Consider the following 21,941-nt stretch of genomic DNA (forward strand, 5'->3'; position numbering starts at 1 on the left):
ATGTGGTTTGCGCGACCATTTATCCGCGACTTCGTCAGTGATGTCGATAATGATCTTAGAACCTATCGTGATTCGTTCCGGATGAACAACTTGTATTGCATTTTAAAGTCTCCAATTACGCGATATAGTAAACTACGGATTCTTGAGGAAGTCCCGCTTCATCTTGGCGTCCCGATCAAAAAAGTTCTTATCTGGTGAAATTTTATTTATGGGATGACCCTACCTTTTCAAAGTATTGTTTAGACCAACCGATGCTGCCAGATTCATTTGGGAATATAATGACGCAGGTTATCTTTCCGCCATGAACAATCTTGTGGTGGTCATTTTTAGTGGTAAGAAAAACTAATGCTTAAGGTTACGCCAATGTGGATTTTATTGGCAACATTGTTTAAAGATGCACAGCATTGCAAATCATGCATCCGCTACCAAAGAACTGGGGACGCATTTCTCAATGCAATATGTTGCCCTTAAATCCAATTTTAATTGTGGAAATTTTTTTTTTTTTATATGTGGGGCACGACTTCATGGGTCCCTTTCCAAAATTCTCATGGCTTTCTCTACATCTTTGGTAGTTGTTGAATTACATGCCGAGGAATGGATTGAGGCAATGGCATGTCATACAAATGATCATAAGGCGTGCCATTATTGTTCGTGAAAAGAAAATATTTTCTCTCATTTTGGTGTTCCCAATATCATTAGTGATGAGGGGAAAATATTTTTTAAATAAAATTTTGAGTTGTTAGTAAAAAAATATGGAGTCACCAGCGCGTGGCAACTCTATATCATCCTCGCATCAATGGCCAAGTAGAAGTCTCTAATAAAAGAGATTAAATCCATTTTAGAAAAAACTATTAATCTATCTAGGAAAGAGGTCTCTCCGATTATCACGTCTCTTGTAGGCATATAGAAGACACTGCCACTTACCATTCCACCCTTGTTTCGGTTGAACTTGGCATCTCATGCTCACTGACCTAAGCCATCCTGCACCCGGTGGCTCCTGGTTGATGGTCTCTCCGTGAGGGAAAAACATTGGTTGTGAGTTTGGTAGGTTTTAGGATAAACAACTAACACTACATCCTATCCCAAAATGATAGTTGGTGTAGTGTCTAGTTAGAAATCAAACAATGAGCTTAGAGATAAGTCGTTGTTTGGTTTCACTGCTAGCATGTATGAGCTCTTAAGTGAGCCATGCATGCTAGGGATCAATTATATTTTTCGTTAGGGACTTGTCTATGAGTTTAGGAAGAATAAAACCTATTTCAAATCAACACTAATGGTAGCTCACATGAGGAGGATTAACTCTCCACTTCTCTTCAAATTTCTATTTTTAGTATCAAGTGCATGTTTTCAACTTAATGTTTTCTTAATGTTTAAGTAGGAATGATAAAAATCTAACATTTATAATAGACCCTTACTCCTTAGTTCCCTTATTGTAACATCAATTTGTAGTTTGTTCTATACTTTAGGTAGTTGAATCCTTATTCTAACTACTTTCAGCTAAGATCGTGAGTAAGGAACCTTGATTTCTTTTTGCTTGATTTAGAGAGTTCTAAACTCTAGAAGTGGTGGTAAAAGCGAATATCAAATGGCTGCTGCTGTTCTAAAACCATAGAACTTGGGCTACAAAGCGAAAGTTAAATCAAGGGGAACCCCATTCTCTTTTCTTTCTTTTACGTTTCATTTTGTTTTCGTTTTTGGGTTTTAGGTATTTTGCCTCGTAAACAACACGTAATCCAAAAATTTAGTTCCACGCCGGTACAAAAGTTAGAATTGGGAAACATCATTTCAGCAAATTATAAGACATCTGTGAAAATTGAAGTCGAAAAAAAAAAAGACCGGCGTCTGGGGTGGAGCAGCGTCTTGTGAAGTGGGACCAGCGTCCTGGGTGAATTTCTTACGTTACTGCTCATTTTCAGCCACGGCATCTCTGATCCACCTTGATCCTTTTCGGGCCTAAATATTTGGTCGATGCGAGGAAAAAGTCGATAATCCTTTGGGATTACTCCGGCGTCGGCAATCGAAGCGTCCGTTTCATATCTTTGGCAAAAGCGGGGAAGCTCACGGTTCCAATTTTCAGTATTATTGTAATTTATTTATATTATTATTAGTATGTTTTCTGCATGAATGCCATGTATATAGTATTAGGAAAAATTTATGGATTATTATTTAAGCTTTAGCCTCGAATTATGCATGAATCAAGTTAGGTATACGGTAAATATTTATATCGATTACGGACATGAATTGCATATGAATGTATATTTACATATTAATGGTATTGTATTGCATGGGTATATGTCTTTCTCACATTATAAATGTTGCTTGTTAAATGTTTGATATTTCTCTCATTATCATTACGGTATTGTATATTAAGTCGATTTTGTCAAGAAAAGGAGAACATTCAGAGGGTTAAAATCTTAGTTAGATTCAGGTTGTTTCCTAAACCCTACGGAGGGTAAAGCTGCTTCTCTATAGGACATTCATAATCTCAATGAGTATTGTCGAAATCGATTTATTATGCAATACAAATTGGGTATTTTAGTTTAGGTATAAAACTTTGCATGTTTAGTTTGTCATCTATTCGTATGTATGTTTGTATTAGGTATGCTTGGGTATTTGAATCATTATGAGTGATTCAAATCGCTTTATTCTTGTTGATATACATTTCGTAATGTCGATTTACAAATTAGCATACATATCATTATTCTTGATGTATATTTGCATGCGATATGGAAATATTTATCGATGACACAAGTTTGCCTATTAGGTATAGCTATCACATTATGAGTAGAGTACCTTCACATGCTCTTTTGCACCTAGTATTGTATGAGTAGATCGTATTTTGTATGTTTGTATTTAAACCTTGCATAAATCTTTAAAAAAAAAAAAAAATAAATTAAATTAAATTAAATTAAATTAAATTAAATTAAAATTAAAACCACCTTTGCATAAATTTTAATTCCATAAATCTTAATCATATTCCAATGGTGTCTAGAAACTTGAAAGATTGAGGGTTACTTAATTAGAACCGTGCTTGCGGAAATCCTCCCTCATATCTATCTTGTGACTGGTTTGTTGGTTTTATGCACCGCGTATTCTAGTTTCTTTGCTATGTTAGCGGCCCGGCAGGCATATGTTGTTCAACCCTAATGCTTAAGATAATAATAAAATTCGAGTCCTCATAATTCCCTTACGTAAGTTAGATCTAATTTTTATGCTTGCATGAGATTAAGGTGGTTTCCACTAAAGAAATTGAACAAACCTATCGTCGAAAAAATCACGATAAGCAATTCGTAAGTTCTCACATAAAAATTGTTCTTCTTACGCTAATTACCTTGATCACAATCGCCGTCGCCATCAACCCACGTCATTATGGCCCGCGATCCTCCACCGGAGAAGCCCCTCGGACTTCTATCTTGCATTACGGGGAAGGACCTTCTTCACGCATTAAACTTGAGGGACATTGCCTTCGGTGATTTTTTGTATCCGCTAAAGCGTCTTGGTTTGTTACCAATATATATCATGGGTTGGAGCACGAAAAACCGTCAATCATCTTTCGTAGACTTGACAAGTGGCAACAACATTTCATCATCGGTGATCTCTAAGGAACAACTCTTGCTTATTTGTTTCCATTCACTTTAAGCGGAAAAGCGTCAATCGGCTAGCGGGGACAACAATCACAATCCATAGACACATGGAATAAACTAGTTCAAGCTTTCGTAGCGGTTTTTACACGAGGAAGAAAACAACTGAAATCTTGAGAAAATTCAATTCTTCCGTCAAAATCCTCATGAATCGCTACGGAAGCATGGAGTCGTTTTCTTGATCTTACGTTAGAATGTCCTCACCACCAACTAGAAAAAGGCTGTCCTTGTTAGTTCATTCTTTAATGGTGCAATGCGATCATCAAAAAAGAAACTCTTGATATAATGAGCGGAGGTTGCTTCATGGACAAAGGAGCCCTCTGAAGCTTATACTTTTCTTGAAAAACAAGCGAAAAAGGTACACTTGGGGTAACTTAGTGAGCCGTCTAGATCATCAAAGGATCTTGCTACAAAAGCCACATCTATTTTTGAGGTAAAACGATCACGAAATAAAAAATTTGATAGAATCCTAACTAAAAAGTAGATGCACTTTGCGGTTCAAGTAAGCGATCAACTACCAAAACCAGTCATGAGCGTTGACACCGCTCCTTGTGTCCTTTGTCTTAGTCGATCATCGATGCATATTGTCCCTGTTATATGTTTCCCTTTCAACAAGCGGAGGAGGCATGTGCATTCAACATTCCCAATGCAGTGGAGACAACATCGAATTCGGCGGCGTCAAAATAACCACCGGATGGGGGCTCCGCTTTGGTTTAAGCTAATCAACTTTATTCGACCTACCAATAATTTTATTCCATACCGCCAAGGAAATAATCAACAATACCAACAAGGTCAATTTCAAAATAATTCAATGCTAATTATCGGACCAACCGAAGCCTTGTTCGGCTAATCCAAATCGACTATAATCAACAACTACAAAGCAATAATCGAGAACTACTACCATTTGCACATAACCTGCGCCAACCATTACGGATAGAACAAATGAGACTTTCTTGGCTTACATGAACCAACGATTCAAAATTTTAACGTCTATCCAACAATCACTTCAACAATTGGCAAGAAAAGAGTGAGAAAGGCGTGTTTCCTGCCTGGCGGTTCAAACCCTAAACCGGCAAAGAAGCCCTTTGAGCCGACCAATGCCCTGGTACAAGCACCACCAACCAAGGTGAGGTGCATGCAATCACCTCTACGATCACGGAAAAGCTGTCGACAATCGGATCATTATGCCGGATAATCAACCAAAAAACGGGGAGGGTTCCAAAGGAATCTATTTCTAATAATGAACTGGCGGAAGATTCCCCGGATACAACAAAGTCAACACCTCGAATGTAGGAAACAAGCAAGTAGACCCCTTTGCCAAATTCAGCCCTAAGGCACCGTTTCAAAACGCAGCAGCAAAAGAATAAACCGATGACAATTTTGCTGAAATTAGAGACTTTTCAAAATTTAACAATAAACTTGCTTTTCGATGCCTTAAAATTATTGCAAAACATGCAAAATTTCGAAAGATATGTGCACCACAAAAGAAGAACTAGCGTTCGACAAAGCGTTCCTCATTTGAACAATTTCCTCCATTACCGAACCTGATGGTATTGTAAAATACAAAGGACCACAGTGGGCCACCGGCGGTTCCATGCACCGCAGGTGACAAATACCGCGACTCTTTGGCTATTGAACCTAGGAGCTGGCGTGAACTTACTTCCATATTATTTATTTAAACAATTAGGTCTTCATGAACTCAAACCTACCACCATGACTCTACGGTTAGCGGATCGTTCCATAAAAAGTATCAAAAGGAATTGTGGAAGCGTCCTTTGTAAAAGTCAAGATTTCTTATCTGTAGACTTTGTTATTTTGGATCAGAAGTTGCTTGTGATTCCATTCCTATCATTTTGGGGCGTCCGTTTTGCCCCTTTGCTAATGCTCTTATTAAGCGTCGAGATGGTTCCATGACCATGTCTTTCGGAAATCTTTAGATTCGAGGTGAATGTGTTCAAGTTAATGAAACAAATTCGAGCGACATTGATGGTGAAGTCAGCCGGGATTGATGACATTCATGAAGTATTTCTCAAACTCTTTCACGAGGATGAAGTGTACCAATTTCTTTCCTTTAGCGACTCGAGTTTGAGGGGCGATGATTATACAAAACGAAGTAAATGAGTTATTAGAGTCGATTACCATTAATTGACCCTCTGGCGGTGATGTCTAGTAACTTGGATGATCATCCTCGTATCTTACATGGATGATGACCTTCCTCGAGAATCTTTAATACCACTCCGCCCACCTGAATTAAAACCTCTTCCAGCCGAATTAAAATCGTCTGACTTGATCTTTGATGGTCGTCACCAGTTATTATTTCTTCCTGATTGATTTGGTTGATCGGGGAAGCTCGTTTAATTAATGTCATTCAACAACATCGTTACGCTATTGGATGGTCCCTCGATGACATTAAAGGCATTGAACCTAATGTGTGCTTATCGCATACACGGAAGAAAATGCTAAGGCGTCGCGTGAACCACGCGTCGCCTAAACCCTACCATGAAAGATGTGGTGCGAGAAGAAGTGTTAAAATTACTAGATGCGAATTATTATTTACCTATCTCGATAGTGTTTGGGTGAGTCTGTACCGCGTAGTTCAAAGAAATCGGCATTACGGTTGTGCGAAATGATAAAGATGAATGCATTTATTTCGTATCCCAGTAAAATGGCGAATATACATTGACTATCGCCTTAAACTTAATGCCGTCACTCGTAGGATCACTTTCCCTTCCATTTCATCGATCGGATGCTTTCGAGCGTTTAATGGGTCATGCCTATTACTGTTTTCTTGATGGATTTATTCGGGTTATTTTCAGATAGTCATAGATCCTGGCGATCAAGAAAAACAACGTTCACTGTCCATTTGGAACATTTGCATATAGGCGAATGCCTTTTCGACTGCAATGCACACAGTACTTTCAACGCTGCGCATGCTTCATATTTTCAGTGATATGGTTGAGCGGTTTATGGAGGTATTCATGGACGATTTCTCAATTTATGGAGATTCTTCGATATTTTGTTTATCAAATCTTGAAAAGGTCTTTACCGCCGTTGTGAAGAAAAACCTTGTTCTTAATTGGGAAAAATGCCATTTCATGGTTACTAAAGGAATAGTTTTAGGACATATCGTTTCAAAGGGCCGGAATCGAAGTAGACAAAGCTAAGATAGAAAAAAATTGCTTCACTTCCTATACCAAAACTATTCGAGACATTGGCGCATTCTTAGGACATGAAGGGTTTCTATAGGAGATTTATTCAAGATTTCTCAAAGGTTGCTAGACCTTTAACCAATCTCCGCTTAAAGATGCGCTTTTGATTTCAATTTCAGTTGCAAACAAGCCTTTGAGGTATTAAAACCGCATTAACTACCGCTCCTATAATTCAACCACGATTGGTCTAAACCTTTTGAATTAATGTGTGGCAAGCGACTATGCTATTGAGTCACTACTAGGGCAACGCCGTAGGAAGATAAGCCGGTTGTCATTTACTATGCGAGTAAAACCTTTAATGAAGCTCAACGTAACTATACCACCAGCGAGAAAGAGTTTTTCATTTGTTGTATCTCTGGCGTTAGATAAGTTTAAGCCCTTACCTAGTGGGTTCTCCAACTATTGTCTGCGACCATGCGGCACGCCGTTATCTATTAGCGAAAAGATGCAAAACAAAGGTTGATCCGATGGATTCTCCTTTTGCAAGAGTTTACTCGAAATTAGAGATAAAAAGGTAAGCGAAAATGTGGTTCTTGGACCATTTATCAAGACTTGTAAGTGATGTTGATATCGATACCGATCTATCGTGATTCCTTTCGGATGAACACTTGTACTCTATTTTTTCGTTTTGTGTATGCTTGGGACATAGTAAATTACTTAGTTACCGGGAAGTTCCTTTATCTTGGTCGTAATGACGGAAAAAGTTTTATCCACTGGGAAATTCTATTTGCGGGATGATCCTACCTCTTCAAGTATTGTTCGGACCAACTAATCGCCCGTTGCATTCCCGGGAACCTGGCGATGTGTTATCATTCTGCCATGAACAATCTTGTGGTGGTCATTTTAGTGGTAAGAAAACTGCGGCCAAGGTTCTACAATGTGGTTTTATTGGCCAACACTGTTTAGAGATGCACATGAGCATTGCAAAGCATGCAATCGTTGCCGGCCGGTTAAATTCGCATTACTCAACGCAATATGATGCCCTTAAATCCCATTCTAATTGTGGAAATCTTTGATGTATGGGGCATCGACTTCATGGGTCCATTTCCAAATTCTCATGGCTTCCTATACATACTTGTAGCAGTTGACTATGTGTCAAAATGGATTGAGGCATTGGCATGTCGTGCTAACGATCATAAAGCGGTAGTTTTGTTTGTAAAAGAAAATATTTTCTCTCGATTTGGTGTTCCAAAAGCTATAATTAGTGATGGGGAAAACATTTCGCAATAAAATTTTTTGAATCATTAGTAAAGAAATATGGAGTCGCGACAAAGTGGCAACTCCGTATCATCCTCAAACCGGTGGTCAAGTAGAAGTCTCTAATCGAGAAATAAAATCCATTTTGGAAAAAGCATCAATCCATCTAGGAAAGACTGGTCTCTACGATTATCGATGCCTTGTGGGCATCTGAGCGACTTTTAAGACACCTATAGGGATGTCTCCGTAGACGCCTCGTTTTTGGAAAACCTTGTCATCTGCGGTTGAACTTGAGCACCGTGCCACATGGGCCATCAAAGCCTCAATTATAACACGTGGCGTGGCGGAAAAGAGAAATTTGAGTTAAATGAGCTTGAGGAAATTCCGGATTGATGCCTATGATCTCTCGAAATCCTATAAAGCCAACATGAAAAGAGTGCATGACAAGCACATATTGCGAAAAGAGTTCAAAATCGGTCAAAAGTTTTGATGTACAACTTCAAGATTACACATTTTTCCGGAAAATTAAAAACTTCGATGGTGCGGTCCTTTCATCGTTCTCTGCTTTGTCACCCCTTATGGGGCTATCTCGTGAAAAACGTAAAATGATGGTAGCGAATTCCAAGTAAATGGCCAGCGCCTTAAACATTATCATGAGTTGCGCTCTCCAGATGTCGAAGAGACTCTTCTCAATGATCCAGTCTACACAGACTAATAGATTCGCTGGTGTACTTCTTTCCATGTATTTAAACAAGGAAAAGTATGCCATTAGGGTAGCCGGGCCCTCTTCTATTTTCTTTTCTAAAATCCCCTAGAGTGTGTGGTTGCAAGCGCCGGAACCTTAGTCCACAAAAACTCTAATTCAGAACTGAGTATAAATGTCTTCTGATAATCGAGAAAACGTGCCTCCAGGAAAACAATGGGTACCAAAAATTTCAACTCCTTCTTTCTCTTCCCTTTTCTATTCTCTTCCTCGCGAACTCCAACTCATCATTTGGTCCAAATCTCACCCATCTCGAATTGGTAATGGTCGTAGTACTTTTGCTCGAAAGCGACGAGCGAAAAGGATGGGGTGGTGTATGAATCAAACTCTTTACGTCAGGTCTTGATCTTTTATCCGAGATGAGCCGGTATAAGGTATATTATTGTCCGACACCAGCTCAACGGGATAAACTTTCGTCGTCGTCCCGTTCTCTCCCGAGGTTGGGATCTTTACATCTTGAGGATCGGACGTTAAAGACTCATATTCGTCTTGAGGATCGGCGTTAAAAGACTCACATTCGTCTTGAGGATCGGCGTTAAAAGACTCAACATGTATATACACGTTTTGTGTTATTAGCACCAAAGATGGTGCCCAAAGAGAGTCGTGATATGCACCATCGGATATTTCATAGTTAAATGACGGGCAATGGATTCCCCGTGCCAACCCCATTCAGTTTTCTATGTGGATGTTTTGGGCGGTTTGAGGCTATACCATATGTACTAAGGGTAATATTATTATTAGACCATTGCACATTGGTCAAGGATGGTACCGCCCTAAACCCCAGCCCCCAAAACATAAAGGATAAGATGCGCTGGATTGGGTTCACCCAGAGCCGACATGAAAGTTGCCTGAGTTAAGCTGTTTGTGATGTGTTGTTTTATTTGGATTTCCGGTGTTGTTGACACGTTCTTCTCGACTTGTACATTTGTATATAAAGGATAAATAAATAAAAACCAAAAAAATTAAAAAAAAAAAAAAAAAAAAATTTTTGAATGTGATTTTTCATATTCTAATGGATGGCATTTTTAATACTGATCGTTTCGATATCTCATCGGTAAAATTCGGAGTTGAAACGAATCGAATTTCCAAGTTTGAAGTTTCGGAACATTTCGGGACATAACAGGAATTTCTGTAATTCATTTGTACTTGGGCCAAAATTTTGACCCGACCAAAACCCACGATCCGGTACAAAGCCCACGCAGGGGCACCCACGTTCCCCTCTATTTTCTTCTTCCACAAAACCGGATCTTGGTCCCCAACATAAACCCCGGCGCGACTCCACCATCGAATCGAAATCGAGCCGACGCCGGTCAACCTCCACCAAACTCCACCCCCTTCCTCCAAGAGCACCTCCTCCCACCTCCTCTTACTATTTGCACTATCAAAATTCAATTTAAACCGCTATGGCGAAAACGAAGACTAATTACGGTCGAGAGAAATTTCAAAATCTATATAATTCGGGATGTTTCACCCATTTTTTGATGAGGAAATTGAAAGTAGAAAGTGGGAATATCTTTGCATCGAATCCCAGCTCAATATTCGAAGATTTGGTGTTGAAATTTTATAACAATGGAGGTTTCCGGGGTGACGTAATTTTGGATTACGGCCGATGGGATGGAACGTGAACTCATTTGGAGTTGATTTCGAATACCCATGCAGATATCGATTAACTCGGATAGCCCGACTCGTTATTGTCGAGTATCCGACCACGAGGGATTTGATGTTTGACACGCTTCTCGAGGGGAGTACAACATCGGCTCGAATCTGCGCGGTACCAAAGATTCGCTTCCCGACGTAACCAATTAGCCGCCACTCAATGGTTGGCGACAACGCCATTGGAACTTCAAAGACGCCCGACGTGAACAAGACTTTTTGCACTGGCCGTGGATCCTACGGAGAGAGGAAGCACACTTTCTCAGTATGGTCCATTTCTGGGCCATATTCTTACGACCGCTGGCCAAGCGGTCAACTCCTCTTGTCAGTACTTGTTACTTTCGCCTTATGCTTAATTTAGGGTTCCGGTCTACTACGCCTTTCATTGAAAAACAAGGGCTTTCGAGAATTTTGGAATTTTTGAGACTTGTGTTTTGGACCATCGGGACCCAAGAGCTAGAGATGACATTGAGCATGATAACGTACCTCCTCCTCCGCTTTCACCACAGACTGCTTTTTAACGAAGATACCATCGCCGAATAAATACTCCTATGGATGCCTTGAGGAACATGAATTCTAGTATGCGCAGGATGTTTCTTCGCCAGAAGAGATGATTACTTTCTAATGAATTCAAAGAAGAAATGAGAAATCGCCAAGGCCAATTCCAGAGAATGATGATGGCTAATCAAGAACAATTCAAGATCGGTTGCTTTCTGGTCCTATAGGCCACATTCCCAAATAATCAACTCAAGTTCGTCAGTGGGTCAAGACGTAGAAACCGGGTTCATCTTCGCTAACCCGAGGATTCCGATGAGTCGTTTATTTTCTTTGGTTTAAAAATGACTATGTCATTTATTTCCCTAATGCATCGCATTTTTATGTTTTAGTGCTAAATTATTATATATCGGTTGATTTCTCATAATTTTGTATCTCCAGACGGTTTAAATGAGAAATTATTTATGTTATGCGAATATAGTACTTTCAAAAATATGAGTTTGCTCCTTGATTCATTGGGCCTACTCTCACAAGCCCAACGGTCAGAACCCAACGGACTGATCCAAACGGTCACATGCCCAACGGTCAGAAACCAAGTTATAAATACAACTCTCCTTTCCTCTTTCACTCATTCCCTTCTCTCAATCTTCACAACTTCTTCTTCACAAATTTTCAATTTCTTGACAATAATGAATAAACTAGAGCGATGGGAAAAGGAGCAACGCGAATGGGCTATCACATTAATTGTGATGACAGTGTTTATCATCATTCTCTTGTCACTCATGCATAACACGATGCAGCATAACTAGATCTATGTAACCGTTTTTCTTTTTTCTGATTTTCATTTTGTATATTAGTATGGTGTGTTAAATAATTCTCACACATTTGTACGGGTTACGTATTAAATGGAGAAGTTCCGTATTAATTAGTTGTGTATATTAGTTGTCTTTTCGTCTCTAATATATATATATATATATATAAATAATAATAATATTTCATAAAAAAAAAAAAAAAAAAAAAAAAAAAAAAAAAAAATCATAAAAAAATAAAAACAATAAAAATAAATAAATAAAAAAATATATATATATATAACAACGATAACAACGAAAGGCCATCCAAAAATTCAACAAAATCATTAATGGATACACATGGTGTTCAGAGAAAATCACGCACGCTACAAGGTACACATAACACTTGTCACATATGCAGCTCGATTATTCTATCCATATTCTATTACTGAGTAATGATCATCATTTCTGAAATTACGTGTAAGTTTAACTACCCTGTGAAACTTTCCTCCGTATTTTCTAAACATTTAACCATCTCATTAATTGTATTTGGATATCTGACATGACAAAGACTTACTGTGGATCCCCTATGATGCTGTTCATAATCACATGGGTCATTAAATACACTTGGACTCCAGATTGGTATAGCCTCATATATTTCCTATAAATCTCTTCTTTTTAAGCCATTCTTATTCATAAAATTTTCACTATCCTTCCCTCAGAAATGGCTCAACCAAGAAAAATAACGGCAGAGAAAGACTACCTAAAAACTTTCGAAGACGGCCGGTTTTCTCCTTATTTTGACACTGAAATCATACGTCGAGGATGGACGCCTCTTCTATATCATTCAACAGCTTTTTATTCACGAGAATTGGTTTTGATGTTCTACCAATTTAGCGGCTATGAAGATGGAAAATTCTACTTCAATGCCTATGGACAACGATTGGAATTGAATAAGGAAATGATCTCCGACATACTTCAAATTCCAATAAATACCCAGGAGTCCCTTGTTCAAGAATCATCATTTGATTCCGCAAAAACTTTACTACGAGCTACCGTATCTCATGGCGACGTCGAAAATACACATCACATTGTTCTTCAACGCTCTTTGAAACAGAATCAACGTGTTGTGCTCCACTGGTTGGGACATAATGTGTTAGGTACATCACACCAATCTGAAGTCACAAAGCCTCAGCTTCACCTACTTTGGATTTTGCAAACTCAGAGAGATGACTTTTGTATGATCCAACACCTCTGGAACGTAATCACCAAGAAAACAAGAAGGTCAGCAGCTTTACCCACTTTGGTTACGCAGATTATGATGCGTTGGGGTTATCCAGTAATTTCTCCAGAGACACCCCTTCAAAGAGCATATATAAAGGTCTTTCAAACAGACTACTCTGTTGGTTTTTGGACCCCTGATACTCTGATAAATGAGCAGAACAACCCAAGCTCAAATCCTGACCGTTTATTTGATGAAAATGCCATGCTGAACATTATTAATCCCATGGAAGGCATTAAGCTTCTTCATCAGGGTTTGAGGGAACTACACGCTCGTCAGAATATCATCATCACAACTCTTCAGGATTTCCAAGATCGTCAAGCAACTCATGATGTTGAACAGGAAGAGATCTTGGAAACTCATTCTCAATCCTTGCAAAATCACGCCAGCCTCTAATGGAAAATCAAATCAGACTTCTCTCCACCAAGGGGACATTCAGATGCAGCTCGGCCAACAAATAGAAGACCTAAACAGTCTGGTGCAAAATATGCATCTCCTAGATCAATATCAGAATCCATGATATTACTAAGTCAATAAGTATATAATCATATATGTTATTACGTTTTTTTCCGTCGCATACTATGTATTTTATCTTATCCTTTTGTTTTATTTTGTATGAAATGCTTAGTAGGATTGTCATCATTTCCATTGTGACTAATATAATTTTAACATGTGCTACTGAGGGTCTATTTTCTTACATACTCATTTTTCCATCCGGTTGCGTTACCTAGTTTATTACTTCATCCACTATGGCATCTTCATCAATCACAAAGATCTTCATCATCCATGGTCCCTCCCAAACTCATTCCCGAGCAATCCTTTCAGTCTATGATGGATTCCAATGCCTATGGCCATCTTTTCCATGATTACATCACAAACATTGGGTGGTCTTCCCTAATTCTTCAACCTGACCAAACTTATTCTCCTAGTTTGGCTGCATACTTTTATGCTAATATGGATGACACACCAAAGATTCAACCATGCGATGGTTTCTACTTAGACGGTTCACAATCCGAAGTTGATGACACACCTCATATCTTTTTCGAACAACAACTTGCTCTATCTTTGGACCTCCCATATCACTTAACCAAATGCATCTTGGCATTACATCTTTCATAATTTTACCGTTCCTTTCGGTGGCAAGCGTTTGGCGACTCTTATGGTGATGGTCTTGAGATCAAACGGAAGGAGATGGCCATGTGCCATGGCTAAACATCACCATTCCATTAGCAAGCATGACCATGAACATGGGGACTGCCATGTTATTTGTAATTCTAAACATTATGGGAGATTGGCATTTTTCTACCGCCAATGAGGTCGCTTGCGCGTTGTATTCATTGCACTAGCTCGTGGTCATGCATTATTTAACATTTTAGGTTGTGTTGTCTCCAAACTGAAACGAGCTCGCGACTTTTCAGGATAAGTATATACTTTTACCTACCACCGCCATTTAATCATGAAGACACATTTCCCACGCTTTGCAGCTTTACTTTTCATGATCGGGTCAAGGTGGATTCCATGTGCCCGAAACGAATCATTCGGCTCATTGAGGTTTTCGTCAATGGAATGGCGTCCCTTCGACACCGAGGCATGTTCGATGTTACCCAAAGGATGAAAAGATGAAGACCAATTTGAGAGAACTGAGACAAAGAATGGGCAGAAATTTGGCGCACTATTATCTATCTATTGATGCTAAGGAAATGCATTTCCTTAAAGAGGACCTTGACCCTCACGTCTCGCCCCGGATGGTAAACTTGAGTTTGCCATTGTACATATATCTAGCTAAACCTTTTGTTTGGTGTGCTATTATTTTTTATGTTTCATATGTTTGTGGTTTATTATATCGGTGCTATGTTTAGTGTGCTATTGAACATTTTCTTGTTCTTTCGAATAATATATTATGATCTCCAACCTCTCGGTTCCAAAGAATCTAGCCCTAATTTTGCTCACGGTTCTCGTGTACTTTCTCTCTTTAATTATTGATCCTTCGAGGACTAAGCATCATTCTCGTTTGGGGGTGCTTTAAACCTATAGCAAGAATTAGGCATCTTGTAGCCTATATATAGTTTTTTATTTTCATATTAATAATTGTACTTAGTGACAAAGTCTTGTTTCCTTTTCAATGATGAAAATTGTCTAGAAATCTCACATTAGTATCCTAATTAGGATTTGTTTTTAAGAAATTTTAGATAATACGTGACGCTAATAGTTTTATACATCTTTTCATGAATATTCATGTAATCGAGTATCATTGATTGTACATAGCAAGTAAGTTTTCGAAACAACGGTTAGTTACTTAAACTATAAACCCCGTGGAGAATCTAACCAAAAGCCTTGATATGAGTGATTTGTGTGTGATGACACGAGGAGTAGTTTTTCCGACAGAGGAAATTACGATCTACTTACTTGATCACCACCAACCCTAGGCTAGAATTTAGGCCTTCTTTGGATCGACATAGCTAAAAATTCTTACCTGTTACAAATATTACCGCTAGTCACTCCAATCGAACCTTTCATCAAACCTTTCACTTTCACCACAAAATTCCTTACCCATCTATTAAACCAAATAAAAGAACCTACCTAAGTGATGAGTATGAGAAATAGGATGAAATGTGGAAAGAATAAAGAGAAAGACTTGTCCCAAATATAAGTCGGCCATTTGCTTCAGAAAAGGAAAATAGAATCATGTTCTTAAGCTTTTAAAAAAAAAAAAAAAAAAAAAAAAAAAAAAAAAAAATCTTAGTATCCAGAGGCTTAAGAACAAGGTTGGAAAAACTCAGTTAGAAGAAGGAAAGGAAAAAAAAAAAAAAAAAATGATTTCTCTAGTATAAATATATGAAGACCCTATTCTCTCATACTCAGAATTTTGATTATCCATTTCCATTTTCTTGTACACTATCACCTAAGCCCCACAATACCTAATAAAGACCTCTAGCTCAATTAGGAGTAGGGTGGTGTGATAATAAGTAGTAGACGGATTGATCGACATCGGGCTCCTCCGACCGTCATTGAGATAAGGAAACGCGGTGCCCACCGCATTAATCGGAGTTAACAAAACCCGAGTGGAAAAATTTTGAGTGAATATGTGTTTCAACACATACGTGGAGAACCCATTTAGGTATGCTCTCCAAGGATCCGTAAACAACCCCGCTAGTATATTTCAATGAAAAGTTCATCGCATGAATAATCATATGTAGATGTTTTAATTATTGAATACATATTAACTTGAGTTTCAAAGAAATAAATCCTCGTTCCTCGCTAAGGAGATGTATGGATATCCGAGATTAATTTAGGAAACAAGTTTCACATCGAAGTCGCCAGTAGTATAAAATGAAGTTTGTGAGTATCTTTTCTGGAAAACTCTCACGAGGCTATAACTCGTCCACTAGGGAATTCCTAGTGGTTTAAGGCCTTGTTGCATATGGTCAATGCAATCGCACTCTGCGAAACGAGAATTAGTTTAGGACTACACATTTTTGGCCACTTATCTAAGTTAGTGTCTCTTCTTTGCTTGAGGACAAGCAAAGTGCTGTTTGGGGGTAGTGTGATAAGCACCCAAAAGTGTATTATGAAACCCCATTGAGACATATAAATTTGGTTCATTATGTGTTTAATAATCATGAAATAAATATGTTTTCCTACTTTTGCAGGTATTTGCAGTAAACATGGAAATATTGGTTAAACCTGAAATAAAGCACGAGGAACGGCGTATATATGAATTCTCCCAAATCCACGTTGAAGCATCAAACTTTCAAAGCTCCTATTTCTCGAACCAGGACTCCGAATGCGACAAGAGAGCTGCTCGCATAATCGTATGATGATGAACTCTACGATAAAGGGAAGTTGTAAAACTGCCCAAAATACCGGACTGCCACTGGACTACACATGGACCCACTATGTGGGGCTACAAGATTGGATGAGTCATCAATCATGGAGCATGTCAAGACAAAGATAACAAATTATTGGTGCAAAGTTGACACCTTGCATGTAATAAATTAGATTAGGTGTTAATAGTGAGAAAAAGGCAAGGTGTCACTTTGTTTTAATGTGGTAGATAAAAATGAATCAATGTGGTTTGATAATTCACGTGGGAGGAAATGAGATTTCTCTCAAATGGAGAAGAAATTAGACAAAGGTGGGGGACACTCCATTTACTCCCTTGACTTATTTTCCACCCATGGCATTATTTTAGTTCCTTAGTGAAAATGAGAAGTTAAGTTTTATTTTATTTGCAAAAAAGCTTGTAATAGTTTTAATGGAGGAACACTTGTTCTTCTAGTTCTTCTAGAAATATATAAGTGAGTTTGGTTGTGGACTCTCTCTCTCTCTCTCTCTCTCTTTCTCTTTTGAGTTTTTAGTAGTTCATAAGTCCTTGTCCCAAGGATCATGAGCTAACTTCCCTTTTGGGGAGTTAATCCAACTCATGTGGGAGGGAAAACATTGGTTGTGAGTTTGGTAGGTTTTAGGATAAACAACTAACACTACATCCTATCCCAAAATGATAGTTGGTGTAGTGTCTAGTTAGAAATCAAACAATGAGCTTAGAGATAAGTCATTGTTTGGTTTTCACTTGCTAGCATGTATGAGCTCTTAAGTGAGCCATGCATGCTAGGGATCAATTATATTTTTCCGTTAGGGACTTGTCTATGAGTTTAGGAAGAATAAAACCTATTTCAAATCAACACTAATGGTAGCTCACATGAGGAGGATTAACTCTCCAACTTCTCTTCCAAATTTCTATTTTTAGTATCAAGTGCATGTTTTCAACTTAATGTTTTCTTAATGTTTAAGTAGGAATGATAAAAATCTAACATTTATAATAGACCCTTACTCCTTAGTTCCCTTATTGTAACATCCAATTTGTAGTTGTTCTATACTTTAGGTAGTTCGAATCCTTATTCTAACTCTACTCAACGAAGATCGTGAGTAAGGAACCTTGATTTCTTTTGCTTCAATTTAGAGAGTTCTAAACTCTAAGTGGTCGTAAAAAGCGAATATCACCTTGCTCACCCTTGTGTTTATGTGGATGTGGACACCTAGCGGCTTTGTGTGCTCCGTAGATTGGCAGTTGCTACACTTGTACCTTCGAGATCCCGGTGTTCCTTTATCCAATCTCACTATGGCCACGAAACAAACAATATTTACTTACTTATAAACCAAAGAAATAAAATGTCATGTGCTCCAAAAGGAAATTTCTAAAACTAAAAGTGAGATGTACATGCATGCATGTTATTATGTATTCCCACACCTTGTAGTAACATATTTTAATGTAGGTAAAAGATAAATGGACACTCTTATCAATGCACGTTATCCATAGGTCTATACGGAAATGAATTTTATAACGTCAAACTTTTAACTTACACCCTGTATCTCTGTTCAACTCGTCATCTTTCTCACGTAGGTCGGCAACTCGAGCAGTGCGTTCAACATAGTTGCGGATAATACTTGGACCTGTAAAATAGTGCAACACAACAAAAATGTTGCCAAAATAAAGTAGAATCAACAACTAATCAAAAGATACCATTGGAAATATAAATATTACAAAGTTGGGACCATACCAAAGAAAAAATCGCAAAGGTAAATTAAACTTACCTCCGTCCTTCGAATGTAAGAGTGTGCATGTTGGTTTTGTGTGACCTGTCTCACCACAATGGCCACACTTATTCTTTTTTGTCTCATTATGACCTTGAAATCTGTTAGGATTTTGCAGTCGGCCTTTGGATTTTACATGTGGGGGATCATTAACCGATTGCCGATGTGTGGTTTTAGGCGGAGTAAAAAGCATCTCAAAAGGAACACGTGGGCTGCCTTCATAAGCTGGTGAAGTCTCATCGGTTATTAGCTATTCCGTTAGACTATTAAGCATCACAAAAGGAGCATGTCGACTACCTTCAGAAGCAGATGGAGTTCGATTCTTTCTAGAAAAAGAAGCTATAAAAACTTTGAAAGCTTCAGTGCCTTCCGCTGTTTGGGAGGACCACGAACATATCTGGCTACATTTGGTTGTAAGATCACTGAAATGTATAACAGAGGCCACTCAGTCAGAAAAGTTGGGAGCGCCTAATGGAATAACCAATTTAGCAACCCGTGTCCATCTCCTTAAAAAGCAGCCCTAAGGTATCACACGAACATCCTTATGTTTGTAAACTGAAATGATATGTCTACATTGAAATCCAGACGACTTAAATAGCCCACATGAACAGCTAGTGTCCTACAATACAACATTGTATCTCACAGTTAACTTTTTTTGCATGTTCAAATGGTGACTCATGGTGTACACACGAATATTGTCACCTACATCTTTTTTACCATCTGCAATGTACATCACTTTATCATTTAATTGCTTCTTAAAATAACCAAAAGCAGCTCGAGTATAGATAGATGCAGCCTGATTTGCATATTCATTCAAGTGGGTATGAAGGATTGGTTTGGTTACTGTCGTCATCACCTCTTCCTCGTGCTCTCGATGCTGGATATTTGCAACTACCACTTCCATTTTTCTAAATAGCTCAAACAACTACATTCCAGCTTTCACATGAAGCTGGATTACGGAGTTTATGCTCTCGCAACGTTGGGTGCTTCTGCAACCGGCAAAGAACTCACCATGGAGATATGCTTCTGCCCACATCTCTTTCTTCATGTATATCATGTTCACCCATTTGTTATTACTAACTTGGAATTTCTTCACGAGTGTTTCCCACCTTTCTTCGCCGAGCACTTCATAAACATAATAGAGAAGAAATATTTTGAAAATCCAACAATGTGGATATTTTTTAGGCAATTTTTCATAATGTGCCAACAACACACCGGTGTTTTGAATTTGGGAGAGTAGATCTCACAGCCTCGCACATCGCCGAGTCACCATCAGTGATCACTGACTTAGGGTGTTTGCCATACATCGTGCTAACAAAAAATTTCAATATCCACTCGTAAGACTCCACACACTCACTCGTCAGCAATGCAAAACCAAACACTACTATTTGTCGATGGTTGTTCACTCCAGCAAACACAACAATCGGCATCATGTACTAGTTGCTCTTGTATGTTAAATCAAACAACAATACATCTCCAAAGCAACTGTAGTCCACACGTGAGGTGGAATCTGCCCAAAATAGTCTAACTAGCTGCCCACCCTCATTTAAGTTATAATTGTAATGAAATAAGGGATCTCCCTTCACCTTGTTATCCATGAAATCCAGCAGTGTGTTGGTGTCACCATCAATACATCGATTTCTCCTATCAAACCCCATATGATTATACAAGTCTTTCTTCAAAAAACCAACACTTGAGAAGCCTCCAGCCCTATGTACAAAAACATCCATCACCTTGCATTTATAAACACCAACATCAACTAGGCTAGTAGCAAATTGCAAATCTTCTTCACTTACATTTCTATGTGATCTTAAGAACATCGAGCTTGGATATGGTACAAGTGGATGTGTGTGTTCCCCAATAAAATCCTTCACAACCCACAAATTTGATTCAAAATCATAACCAACTTCAAAACGGGCATTACATTTAAACCTAGTGATAGCCTTCGACTGTTTGGATTCAATGTCGCGTTTTCTAGGCGTCACACTGTTTGCATTTCGTTCACTAGCAGTTGAGCATAGAAATCTCCGCTTAACACGAACATCATTTGTATGCATTCTATAAGTATCTTTACGAACACTAAAACCGACTAACTTTGCATATTTATTGTAAATTGCGAAAGCCTCCTCAGTCGTCTTGAACCGCATAGAATAGAATATTACTTTGTCTGCTTCGAAAACTCTACTAACCTCACACCCGTCATTGTCTCTATCACTATTCTCATGAATTTCAACATTTTCACCCTACCCCATAGATGTCACATCCACAAAATCACTATCCTTATACGTAAAACTATCAAAACATGCATTTCGAAGCCAATCTTCTTCGTCATCAGAGAAGTGATTCATTATCAGATTGCTACATGAAACAAGTGCACTTTTAGCGCATATTCACTCGTTTTCTTACTCTACGAAGTAATCACAGTAGTAATAGTAAATAAAAACACATAAATGCTTGAACAGTATAATGGTCATAACCAAATAACTATGGTGCTCAAACCATATACCACTTTGGAAAATTTCAATGTCAAATTCATTTGATTCAATGTCAACTTCATTTGAAATTAGAAACAATCAATGTTCTTATTCATTTGACATTCGAGAAAAGCTCAACATGATACACCTTTCTAACTATCATAATAATGTGTGTGATTTACGGCTCCCTAAATACTTTGCATTCAAATTGTCCAAATCACACACCATTCAATTGTGAAATTTTACCTAGACATGAAAAAGAGAATGAGCCAAAAGAGAAATCAACTAACCTCATACTTATAATTGTTGAAAATCAAAGTACACTACGAGAAATGGCTGCAAGAGTTCTCCAGTTGAATGGATTTTAGTGAGAGGAAAAGTTTAGTTCGCACCATATGGAGGTTAGAGGGAGAGAAGATGTGTTGTTACTTTCTTACCCTTAACTATTCCTTTTTCTTGTAGCATACTCCTATTAAACTACTAGATATAGCATACGCCTATTAAATTACTAGATATAGCATAATCCTATTAAAGTGCTAGATATAGCATACTCAGATTAAAGTATTATATGTAGCATACTGCTATTAAACTACTAGATGTAGCATATAATTAAGTATCCAACAACAAATGACATTGTAGTCTACTTGCCATTACGTTACTAAACTAGTTCTTAAACCACTAGATATATCATACTATTTTTGTTTGTTTTTTTCCTCTTTTTTTGATAAGTGAATTTTATTGAAATATGATAATCTAGAGATAGTACAGAGGAAGTGAGAGAGAGCCTCACCTATAACAACACATCGGTACAAACAACAATGCACCCTCAGTAATGGGCAGAAACTAA

General features: G+C 38.2%; 1 protein-coding gene across 1 annotated transcript; it reads right to left on the reverse strand.

Annotated features, from left to right (window-relative positions):
• Nucleotides 1-20,056: 20,056 nt before the first annotated feature.
• LOC147481766 (protein FAR1-RELATED SEQUENCE 5-like) lies at nucleotides 20,057-20,677 on the reverse strand. Its single transcript, XM_086579038.1, has one exon. The coding sequence runs from the start codon at nucleotides 20,675-20,677 to the stop codon at nucleotides 20,057-20,059; it is 621 nt and encodes a 206-aa protein (XP_086435164.1).
• Between the last annotated feature and the right edge of the window lie 1,264 nt (nucleotides 20,678-21,941).

The sequence above is a fragment of the Coptis chinensis genome, chromosome 8 (genome assembly GCF_015680905.1).
Source record: "Coptis chinensis isolate HL-2020 chromosome 8, ASM1568090v1, whole genome shotgun sequence".
Taxonomy (NCBI): domain Eukaryota; kingdom Viridiplantae; phylum Streptophyta; class Magnoliopsida; order Ranunculales; family Ranunculaceae; genus Coptis; species Coptis chinensis.

Excerpts from the sequence above, each read along its gene's own strand:
- LOC147481766 (XM_086579038.1), bottom strand. The coding sequence starts at position 20,677 with ATGCATACAAATGATGTTCGTGTTAAGCGGAGATTTCTATGCTCAACT.